This window comes from Podarcis filfolensis (genome assembly GCF_964270895.1).
Source record: "Podarcis filfolensis genome assembly, chromosome: 3".
Lineage (NCBI taxonomy): Eukaryota > Metazoa > Chordata > Lepidosauria > Squamata > Lacertidae > Podarcis > Podarcis filfolensis.
In genome coordinates, this window is record NC_139606.1 from 74,267,553 (window position 1) to 74,279,923 (window position 12,371).

At 43.2% G+C, this 12,371-nt stretch overlaps 1 protein-coding gene across 2 annotated transcripts in view; it reads left to right on the top strand.

Moving 5' to 3' along the window:
* Window positions 1-1,509: 1,509 nt before the first annotated feature.
* FAM120B (family with sequence similarity 120 member B) overlaps window positions 1,510-12,371 on the top strand; it is a 37,191-nt gene continuing 26,329 nt past the window's right edge. The window contains exons 1-4 of one of the 2 annotated variants that reach the window (XM_083606034.1): window positions 1,510-1,573; window positions 4,823-5,879; window positions 6,147-6,324; window positions 8,104-8,199. In XM_083606034.1, coding sequence (XP_083462160.1) covers window positions 4,860-5,879; window positions 6,147-6,324; window positions 8,104-8,199 — 1,294 coding nt within the window. In that variant the 5' untranslated portion in view covers window positions 1,510-1,573; window positions 4,823-4,859. Of the gene's footprint in view, window positions 1,894-4,822; window positions 5,880-6,146; window positions 6,325-8,103; window positions 8,200-12,371 lie in introns of both variants that reach the window. The other variant, XM_083606033.1, reaches the window with a different exon arrangement.

Below are 12,371 nucleotides of genomic sequence, written 5' to 3' on the forward strand. Positions count from 1 at the left end.
TCAAACATTCCCTAAACAGGGCTGCCTTCAGATGTCTTCTAAAAGTCAGATAGTTGCTTATTTCCTTGACATCTGATCATAGCTGTCAACCTTCCCTTTTTTTGTGGGAAATTCCCTTATTCCAGCGCCGTTTCCCGCTGCTTCCCGCTGCTATCCCGGATTGTTAGATATTCCGTAGACTGTCCCTGGGACAGGTGAGGCTGCTGATCCCTTATTTTCAAATCTGAAAGTTGACAGCTATGCATCTGATGGGTGGGGGCCACTACCGAGATGGCCCTCTGCCTGGTTCCCTGTAACCTCACATCTCGCAGTGAGGGAACCGCCAGAAGGCCCTCAGCGCTGGACCTCAGTGTCTGCTTAGGCGTGCCACACATCAGGAAAATTCCTGACATGTCCTGGTTTTCGGGTGTAAAAAGGGCGTGGGAAAATGCCATTTAAAACCCAGGTGTATGGCAAAGCAGTGGAGGTTTCCCCCAAGAAGCTCATCAGTTTCGGTTTGTTTCCAAAAAAGCTCAATAGTTTTGGTGGGCCAAAGCTATTTAGGGCATTACAGGTCAGCATCCACACTTTGAATTGTGCTTGGAAACGTACTGGGAGCCAGTGAAGATCCTTTAGGACTGGTGTTATATGGTCCCGGCATCCGCTCCCAGTCTGCCACATTCTGGATTAGTTGTAGTTTCTGAGTCACCTTCAAATGTGGCCCCACGTAGAGGGCATTGCAATAGTCCAGGGGTCAGCAAACTTTTTCAGCAGGGGGACAGTCCGCTGTTCCACAGACCTTGTGGGGGGGCCAAACTATATTTTGAACAAAATATTAACGAATTCCTATGCCCTACAAATAACCCAGAGATACATTTTAAATAAAAGTACACATTCTACTCATGTAAAAACACGCTGATTCCCAGACTGCCCGCGGGCCGGAATGAGAAGGCGATTGGGCCTGATCCGACCCCTTAGTTTGTCTACCCATGCAATAGTCCAAAGTGTTCCTTCCCAAGGCTGCACAAGATGCAGAAATACTACCCCACCCCTAAATTTGCATGGCTGGGGGCAGAGGGAGCGTGTACCTGTTGAATGCCTGGCTGTTCCGCATTTCTGAATGCCAGCATGGGGTTCCTGTCCCACCCCATATAATTTTAACCCTGGATCGCTTGTTGTTGGTTTCTCTGTTTTGGGGGCGGGGTATGAGCTGCACTGGAACCAAAGGGGAGCGTATAGGTTACATTACTTTGAAATCCTGTAGGCTAAACCTTTCTCACAATTAACTTCTTTCTCCGGGATTTCTGTGAGGCGTAGAAGAGGGGAGCGCTCACGCCGAGGCTGAAATAAAACGCCAGCGCCCTTTTATTTCACAGCGCATATTATACCTCCATCTCGTAAAGGGTCTAGTTATTTTAAAGCACCGAGAGCCTCACCCCTTGTGAGGCTTTGCGTTAATTTCCGACGTCTTTCCTCCCCGCATATGGCTTCTGAGAAAGGCCACCGGGAGCCGGAAGTTTCACGAGAGACGCGTGCAGCCCGTAGCCCCTTGGCATCGGTGTACTAAAAGAAGCCGAGGAGGCCGTGGAGGCGGGTTAGTGGCGTTGTCTGCGCGAGGGCGAGGGCGGGTGGCTTCTCTCCTTAAGGCACAACGCAGGTCGTATGCGCCCAGAAAAGGGCACAGTCAGATGGCCTGGTGAGCCTCAGACAAGGAATTCTGTTCTGAGGTTGTGCCACCTCCATTTAGGGACTGGATATTCATAGTGGGGTCTTTGGCAGCGCCAGTCCTCCTTATCTGCCACTTTGTCATAATATAGGCTGCTTCCACAGGTAGCAGCATCAAGAGCTCATCCATAACTGCTTAATGTGGATCAGGGCCGGATTTAGGGTTGATGAGGCCCTAAGCTACTGAAGGTAACTGGGCCCTTTATATGTCCAGCTGTCCTTTGTCAAGAACAAATTGCCGCTGTTTTTTGTGTTGAGTATATGGTAATTTATGGACCTAAAAGGTATCTAAAGCCATTTGCACATGCAGAATGTAGGCACCCTATATATAGAAATGAGCAAACCAGTGATATTTTAGGGTAAGGGTACCAAATGTTTTTCAATGAATCCAGGGACCCTTTTCAACTTCCTACTAAATACAGTCATACCTCGTGTTGCGTTAGGTTCATGTTGCGTCTTTTCGGCTTGCGAATGCGGCAAACCCGGAAGTGTATACTTCTGGGTTTCGCCACGTGTGTGTGCAGAAGCGTTTGTGCGCTTCGCACATGTGCAGAAGCGCTCTATCGCGCTCCGCGCTTGCTCAGAAGCCCCGCTCTAGTTGCGGACTTTTCGGGGTGCGAACGGCACCCTGGAACGGATTGTGTCTGCAACTAGAGGTACCAGTGTAGATGGATTTTGTCAGGGGACTAATTTGTAAATCTGGGGACTGTCCCCAGGAAACAGGGATGTCTGGTAACCTTATTTTAGGGAGCAGGCTAGCAGGCGGGGCCTACTACATAGGAGCTTACACAACACAAAACACTGTTGCTGTATGTAGGTTTTATTTTATTTGTTTTTTATCTTATGTTTTGGAAATTTACATCCAGGTTTTTTTTTCATTAATTTTGTTGGGGGCCCCCAAGAGAGGGGGCCCTAAGCTAGAGCTTGTTTAGCTTATACGTAAATCCGGCACTGGTGTGGATAGTAAGCTTCCTGTTGCCTCCATTAATTCTCCATCGTCCATAGGACATTCTCATTGCCTTCTCCCTCAATCTGCATTTTTATTTCCTACCTGGGATCCTCCAAAAAGGGGAGGGTGTGAGAAAATTTGGGTTGAGGGAAGGGAGACAGGTGAGGAGGACACTCACACCCTCACTGTTTCAGGTCACTGGGAGTTATATGATAGTGGTTTCTGTAGGTATTTGAGACATTTTAGTGATGATGAGCTGAAACATTGGACACGGCTCTGTGAAGAGTTTAATTATGCCCGTTTTTAATTTCCAGTCTCTTTGATGCACAAGGTTTCAGGCCTCAGTTAAGCCTGTTATAGCAAATCTTAGAATTGTCAGGGAGTGTTCATTTATCTGGGAAAGAAGCTACAGCGTCTGTTAGATAAATCTGTGCACCCGAGGAAGGGCATTCAGTAGCATCTCTGAAAAAGTAATTTCATGTTAGTTTTAGATTGTGTTGGGCTGCAATCCTATACCTTCTTGCCTGGGAGAAAGTCCCATTGAACTCAGTGGGACTTAATTCTGAGTAGAGATTGCACTGGTTTAGTAATATATTCGGGTGTTACAATGAAAAATAACTTGTAAATTGCACACGAAGGGCTGGGATTTTTGAACCATGAAGTTAGAAAGTAAACCCACTGTCAGCTTTTAAAATGGAAAATTAGCAATCCGCAATCACCTTATTTTAGTAGCATGTACTGAATATAACACTTCGTAGGTGCTTTGTAATTGAAAATGTGAGAAATCAGTCGTGCGAAAGATAGACACCAGCCTAATTAAAACTTGCAGTGTATTTCTTCACTGTTTGTGTTAGAAAGAAGGGAAATTTCTTTTCAGTAATGTAAAAAAGGAAAAGAAAGTCTTGCATTATTAACTCTGTAATCCTGAGCATACTACTCAGAGGCAGTGTTTTTTTTCTGGGGGTACGCAGGGGTACGCATACCCCTAAATATTTGTGAATCTAAGTTTGGCCTCATTGAGGGGCAGTATTTCAATATGAGTAGGAATATGAGAGTACCCCTAAACATCTTTTTAGAAAAAAAGCACAGCTCAGAGGTAAGTCTCATTGAGCTCAGTTAGGCTTATTCCTTAGTAAGTATGGGTAGGATTGCAGATAAAAGTTCATTTTTAAAGGGAGGTTCTTTTTATATCATGGCTAGTTCAAATTTCACTTTTCTGATTTCCCATATGCATTTTGGAAACAGCTCTTTCCTTGCATTAACTGAATGATCGGAGACTGTACCTCTGGTATTTATACAATTACAGTACTTATATCATCTCATTGTGAGCCCATGAATTTAATCATGTAATTTAATTTATTTAAACATCTATCTGACTATTTAAAAGGCGCAGTGTGTAGGAAGTGTCAGTGAAAATCAGTTGTCCGGTTTTTTGTGAGTGGAAGCACTGCTTGCTTAATGCCATCATGGGGTACAACCCAAAAAGGCCATGGGCAGCTACCCCCCCCCCCACCAAATCAAGTAAATCAAAAGAATGTAACTAACTGAGGTTCTGTCACCCTATCATAAAGCCTGCCCCCCAACATAAATCCTGGCTGCACCCATGAAAAAGGCTGTGTGCGCACCAGATTTAGCTTACATGTCAAATGTTAAAAGGTGGGGTGGGAAGCTAGGTCTTATAGCTGAAGGATGGTTTTCTACCTTCAGCTGGTGGCAAGGGTACAATGGGGAGAAAGAAACCGAGACAGAGATACAATTAAAGACATGGGCCAAGATCCAGAGAGCTACTTTTGCCATGCGAATCCTCCATGCCAAATCACCAAATTGCTTTCAAAAGTCCGACCAGTTTCAAAAGCTTCCACTTTCAAAAGTTAAGGATGCCATTTGGGAAACACAAGTCTTAACCTTCTTTGGATATGTGGAAAAAGTTGGATGGTTCTTTGGACCCCAATTGTTATCGATGAAAGTTTGTTTCAGTCCCTTCTCTCAGGGATCCAGATGCGTTGCATCCACTGCGTGCCGTGGAAGAGCAACCCTTTTGCCGATGGATCTCTTTTACAGTTCTGTGGATTTGTGTGGCGTTTCTTGCACCCCTCTTACGGTAGCCTTCCTTATTGAAATTGTTCCCAGAATGATTTGTCTTACTGTTTATGTGTTTCGTTTCTTTAGGTTCTTGAAGAAACTGAACTTTACGTATTGCTGCAATATGGGCGTTAAAGGCTTGCATTCATTTGTAACTAATGACTGTCCAGGTGTATGTACAGCGGTAAACCTGAAAGTAGTGGCAGAAGAGCACCGCAGCAAGTATCCTGGGTCTACTCCTGTCCTTGTGGTAGATGCCATGTGTTGTCTTCGAAAGTGGTACACAGCAGAATCGTGGGTTTGTGGTGGCCAGTGGCGCGAATATCTTTCTGTACTGGATCGTTTCATAAACACCTTTACAGCAGCTGGTATCAAACTTGTGTTTTACTTTGATGGTTTGGTGGAGCCGAAAAAGCGAAGTGAATGGGTTAGGCGGAGATTGGATAATGGCAAAGAAATAGCCAAGATCTTTCGGTTCATCAAGACCTATAAGCAGCAGCCCGGGAGAGAAATGTTCTTTATTCCATCTGGGTTGGCTACTTTTACACGCTCCGCCTTGAGGACCCTTGGTCAAGAGACAATATGTTCACTGCGAGAGGCAGACTATGAAGTGGCGTCTTATGCACTGCATAACAACTGCATGGGGATTCTTGCAGAAGACACAGACTATCTGATTTTTGACACCGCTCCCTATTTTTCCATCAAAGAGCTCCACTTGCACAGGCTAGATACAGTGATGTTCTCAAGGCAGAATCTCTGCAGCAGGTTGGGCCTCCATCCAACAGATCTCCCCCTTCTTGCCTGCATCCTTGGCACATACATAGTACCAGAAAAGGTTATGGGACGTTTTCGGAATCAATGCCTCGCTTCATACTGTGCAAAAAGCCAGGGCTCTAATAAAAGGAGTAGCATGATTCTAGCCGTGGCAAACTATATTTCATCTATTTCGCGTTCATATGGTAGTTTGATAGCTTTAGCAGAAACGTTGCCTTTGGAATCAGACAAATCCCTACTTTGCAGTGGGATAGAGTCTTATCTCCTGCCTGGGCAGCAGTCTCCATGGCTTCCTTGTGACTTCTCACATTGCTCAGCGGCATCAGTCGAACAAGAAGTGCCCCTGTGTTTAGATCAGGAGATCCTGCAGGTAATTAAGCTCTTGAAGTTTCTTTTTGTATAGTTATGAATGCCCTGTTGTACCTTGGACTTATGCACACGTGTGTGATACATGCATATTGTATTATTATCGTTTGCTTTATTACCTCAAGACACTTGTTTTTTGGAGAGGAGCTCATTTGCCCTTCTCTTGTGCCAAATCTTCTTTGGCATCCTACTGCTGTAAAACAGAAAAGAATCACAAATACCAAGTGACAGCAGTGAAAGCAAATAATATATCTGGGTCTCTTGTGAACAGATAGCTAAAGAAAAATTTGTGAGAGCTGAAAGTCGTGTGTACGCTTTCATGTGCAGCGGAGAGGATGAATGCAGCAACACTTTGGAAGATGAAGATGATACAGAGCTTCCTGGACAGGCACTTATCTTTCTCCCTGCCCGTCAGCATATCTATTCTCTTCTGCTGGAGTCTGCAAAAGGTAAACGCTGTGCTGGAATTTCAATGCAATGTAACTGGTCCTACTGGGTAGGGCTGAAAGGAGTTCTAGTCCAAAACCTATGAAGGGCACCAGATTGTGAGCTGGGTCACATTTTTATTCACAGGCTTCTCAAAATATTTTGTTGAAATGTGAAATCTCCACATCCATTTTTGAGAGGCTCACATCTGCATGAAATTTAGGCCTTGATGCTGTAGGCATTCTACATGCAATTAGTAAGGAGAAGGCCATTAGAAATAATAAGAATAAGAACAGGGTGTACTTACATGTTGGTGCATTTCTGAACCTTTTAAGGTGATTAGTTCCCCCCACTAGTGCGGTAATAAAACAGTCATGAAAGCTGTTAATGATCAGAAAGCAGAGCAAAACGGTTATGTTTAAACTAGCTTTCTAGGTTTTTTTAAAAAACACCACAGAAAGATTGTGTTGTTTGGAAAAATGTGCAATGTTTTCTTCAGGGGTTGAAATAACTATTGTCAGTTAGGTTGGAGGCTTGATCCCAAACTGTTAGCTCCTTTAAATAAAAATAAAAATCAGTTATTCAGGCTTGAACTATAAGGTCATTAGCCAGTCAACACAGAAACAGAATTTAGAATAGTCAAACCATTTATTTTTACATAAAGCTTGCAATTTATATATAGCAACTTAAACAATTCCATATGTAAAACAATATAAACATATGAAAATAATTCCAAATATAAAAACAGGGAAGGATAGTTCGAGTACAGATACAGACTCTACAGTATATTGTTGCATCTGCCTGACCACTGTGGTTGGCATGATCCTGCTAGGCTAGACAGTTGTTCTGTATCTCAGGGTGATGAACCTTTCCTTGCCAGGGAGCCAGATCTTTATCTCCTCCACCCTTGCCAAGCCAAAGTTGGCAGGTGAGCAGGGCCACCCACCTGTCAATCACTTGACATAACGATGCCGGGTTTGGGGCAGGTGGTTGTGGCTTCCTGAAAACGGCCTTGCGGGCCAAATAGAGAGCCCTGGAGGGCCACGTTTGGTCTGTGGGCCAGAGGTTCTCCACCCTTGCTGTATTAGAAGGACTTCCTTCAAAGAATTGTCTGCTGCAGAAATATGAGAGTCTTGAAGACTTCATTTGTTTGCAGACAAATTGACAAAATATGCAAAATATGGGAGCAAGCAGGGAAAGCAGAACTGGGGCAATTTAATGATATGCTAACCTAAAGGCTTCAAAGCTACTATGAAACTTGGTTCAAACATCCACATCCAAAACATGGTTGTAAACTAGCATGGGATTGCAACTTCTATTTAACACTGTCACGATAGCTTACATGGCTTGCCGAGGTAGGTAAGTCAGTGCCTACTGCTGTCTGTCTTGTCGTATCACATCTATGCGACGTATAGAATTAGGGTATTAAATACAGTGGTTCCTTGGATATGGGATTGCAGCCTTTAGCTATACAGTGGTACCTCGTGTTACATACGCTTCATGTTACATATGCTTCAGGTTACAGGCTCCGCTAACCCAGAAATAGTACCTCGGGTTAAGAACTTTGCTTCAGGATGAGAACAGAAATCGCACGGCAGTGGCGCGGCGACAGCGGGAGGCCCCATTAGCTAAAGTGGTACCTCAGGTTAAGAACAGTTTCAGGTTAAGAACGGACCTCCGGAACGAATTAAGTTCTTAACCCAAGGTACCACTGTATTTTTGTGTCTTTAAAGAGTAAATGCTTCCAATTGGAAAATGTCAGTTCTCTTATTGGTTCATTGATCCAATTCTCTTTTCCTTAGATGTCAATGGAACCTACCCTGTAGTAAAGGAGTGGTTTGTGTACGCTGGGAATTCTCTGAAACGACCGGACTTAGTACAACCCAAGGAACTCCCAGGTAAAATGAAATTTCATTTTGTATTGAAAATTGATAACTAAATACACAATACCGTATTTTTCGCCCCATAGGGCGCACCTAGTTTTTTGGGGGGGAAAGCAAGGGGAAAAAAATTATCCCCCCCCCGCAGCCATCCCCAAGCTAGAAGAGGGAGATGGAGCACTCCGTCTCCCTCTTCTGCCTTCAGGGACAGCCTCTCTAGCCTCCATGGGGCAGCGGCTTGCCCCGTTGTCCCCCAAGCTTGTGGGGCTGGCGGTGGGGAGAAGCTTGCTTCTCCCCACCGCCAGCCTCCAAACCAGGTCGGGGAATAGCGGGATGGCGGCGCTCCGCCTTCCCGCTGTCCCCTGAGCTTGTGGGGCTGCCCGATATCTGCCCGAAGCCCAGGGCGCACTCCGGGGCGTGCCCCGTGCTTCGGGCTGCAGGCTGCCGCCCGCAAGCCTTGCGAGCCCGGCGGGAACTCCTGCCGGGCTCGCAAGGCTTACGGATAGCTTCCTGAAGCCTGGAGAGCGAGAAGGGTCAGTGCGCACCGGCCCCTCTCGCTCTCCAGGCTTCAGCGAATGCCTGCATTCGCCCCATAGGATGCACACACATTTCCCCTTCATTTTTGGAGGGGGAAAAGTGCGTCCTATAGGGCGAAAAATACAGTACTTTGCTCTCAAATAAAGTGGTACCCCGGGTTACATACGCTTCAGGTTACAGATGCTTCAGGTTACAGACTCCGCTAACCCAGAAATAGTACCTTGGGTTAAGAACTTTGCTTCAGGATGAGAACAGAAATCGTGCAGCGGCAGCAGGAGGCCCCATTAGCTAAAGTGGTGCTTCAGGTTAAGAACACTTTCAGGTTAAGAACGGACCTCCGGAACGAATTAAGTACTTAACCGAAGGTACCACCGTATATGCAGTGTGGATTTAAATGATATTTAAGATGATTTTGTTTCAGAGAGCCAGACGGCTTTGATAAAGCCACCCTACGTAAATGCATTTATTTCAGAAACATGTAGCTTGCCAGAATGGTTTGATAGGTCCTCAGGGAGGCTTTCGACATCTAAAAACAACAAACATCAACCATGAAAATTCAGCGGGTTAAAATACAGAAATACAGCACTGCAATAAAATTAAAAAATGGCAGCCAACACAATTTCCAGAGAAAATGTGAAAAAAGACCCAGACAGAATCCACTGTGAGTAACACTTTGTTTAATACCACCCCAAGTTATTGGGAAAGGACTGTAATGTAGAGCAGATGCTTTGTCTGCAGAAAGTTCAATCCCTGACATCTCCAGGCTGGGAAAGGCCCTGGAAAACTAGTACCGGCCAGCATTGATAATACTGAGCTAGATGGATCAATGGTTAGTTTTGCTGTTGGATGCTGCAGGTTGTTAAGTTGCCTTCTTAAATTATTAAATTTATAGTATTAGAATGTGGTTTTGGAGTATGTTATTATATATGCTATTCCTTATGTGGTGTATGGTTGAAATGCATCATTAGGAAAATAATATACTCAGGATGTGAATGCACCCCAGTGCCAAATTCTGCTCTAGCTGAATAATGTGGCTGAGACAGAAGAACTGTGCCTGTTTCTGCACTGCACTAGTATGTTGTTGGGTTAGTTACATGTTAGATAGGTACAAATGCTGAAGAACCTGTGTGTCATCTGATCCTCAGGTGTGTACTGTTAGCTGTGCAGTCATCAAGTATCTCTACTGAATTTTGAGTGGGGTCAGGCATGGTGAAAGTGTAGAGTGGTTCCATCTCATTTTTCTCGCTTGCCAGCAGTACAGACATAGAGTTGGGAGACAGAATTTTGCATCTCATAAGATGGAGGAGTTTCCTTCTTGGGCAGAGGCAGTGACATCAATCCATCACTCTCTAAACTCGCTTGTAAAAAGAATTATTTGGGCTGAGCTTCAGATTGAGAAGTATGAGAAATTTCAGCCAAAAATGTCCTGGAAGCAAGGCTTTGTAATAGCACCATATTTGCTAGCAATTCAGTAATGAAAAGCTGTTTTATTTCAGTGCAGACTAGTAAGGAAGGAGAACTTACAAAGTTTATTTTCAGTGGTCTGTTCCAAAACAAATGTTTTTCTAAAAAAAATCAGCTGTCCATATTTGTATGCCTTAAATTCTCTCATGTCAGTTTTATCTGCAGCATCAATCTGAAGCTCACCAAATAAGGAGGTTGGCAGTGTGTCACTTTCAAATCTAAAAATGCTTTGGTAGGAGGTTATTGACTGAAATGCAAAGTCAGGCTCGTAAAAACAAATGTCACATTCTGTTTACTTGTTTAAAGAGTATTTTTGGAACATATATAAATGTGCACCTATGTATTTCATCTACATTTCTTTTTTAAGGAAAATAAAGATAGGTATGAAATCTTGCATGATTGAAATGAGTAATTTTACAGTTTTTATTCTGTTTACCTTTTCACATCTTTTATAAATGTGTGAATTTTCTCCAAAAAGATTCAAGTATGTTTTCATTTGGATCTGTGTAGATGTTGGTAACTTATACTTGAAGGTTAAAACCTAGTCAAGGACGATTGAAGAATAGTATTTCTGAGAGATGCAGGAGTGCTTAGACTACCTTCAAACGGATTAGTTGTGTTGACAGGGTGGTGGTCTATAGGCTGTCCCCCACCTCCCCTCTTTCTCATTGCCTGCGCATGAGAATAAAACACATGTTTTGGAGCACCGTCTCCCTTCACGCTGTTGCCATGTTGGGAAAGCCACTACATTATGTGTGTGCTCGGAGATATCTTGCAATTCATTCTCCTTGGTAAAGAACCCTTTGTAGATCTTCACAATAGAGGACTGGAAGTCCACTCATCTAGAAGTCCAACCCATGGTAGTCACGCTTCAGGCACAGTGGGCTGAAGGGGAAGAGCTGTGTTTGACTCCCATAAGAATTCTGCTCTCTGCACACATATAAAGAGAAATGGGTTGCAAGTTTAGAGAACATCACTGTTGCAGAACTGTAAACGATGTATTAGGGCTTTACTGGGAACAGGCATATTTACATCAACTTTTATTTATATTTAGGGAAATCCTTTGTATGTTTTATTGGAAGTAAGTTCTTACCATATTCACTAGGAAGTAAGCTCCACCGAGCTTATTAAGAAATGGAAGTTTATCACACTGGAAGTTTATCACACTGAGTCTTTATGGTGCTCTTTTCAGTTTTTCCCTGGTCTGAGTAATATCCAGATAAGCTATGCAGAATACACCCATTGAACTCATTGAACTTTCATTATTTTTCTCATACAAGTCTAAGGGGGGGTTGTCTAAAATAATGTCAACAGCTTACAGGATTTCCTAAATAAAGCTCAACAATCTTGGGGGTTTTATTAAAAAAGCTCATCAATTTTTGGGGTATCCTGGAAATATGGCAGTGTATATATATATATATATATATATATATATATATATATATGGGATATTGAACTAGCAGACTACTCAATTTGTGGACAATTGAAACGCTTCTAGAAAATTGCATTCAGTGCTATTGTTCAAGCACCAATTTTCTTCAAATTTGAGAAGCCATTCTTCAGAATTTCACACTGAGAATATATGAAAGAAAACCAACATGAGGGTGATGGACAAAATATTTATTTTCTGTTTTGTCTCCCTGGGCAAAAGCACCATTTGGTTAGTGAGTTTTGTTGGCCAAATAAACAAACATTTATTTCACACCCTGTTTGACACCTCAACACTATAGTCATTTATAGTGGCCAAGTGGTTCACCCAAAGGAATGCAGCTCCTGTTTGTAAATAAAAAGGAAAGGCAGATGTGTTACCATCTTAACTCATCTTAAAACTGGCATCTTTGTCTATCTGAAAGGCTGGGCAAATAGTTTTATGGCAGGAATTTATCTAAATACAGCTTTCTAAACATTGTATTTATATTTCAAACTTTATATAACTCACTTTGATAGTTGAGGAACAGTAATGCAATAGCAATCAAGTTTTTGGTCACTGGCAATAAGATATAAGACAAGTGGCGTAAAAAGGAGTCTAGAAGTAATGCACGCATCTTTATATGTTCATGGATGCATTATGACTTCACATGCTTTCATTCTTGCCAGGGAATAAAATAATAAACCCTGTTGTCCTTCACTGTTAACATGATGCACAAATGAGTTTTCATTTCAAGAGACAGGCCTTCCAGGTTGCAGCA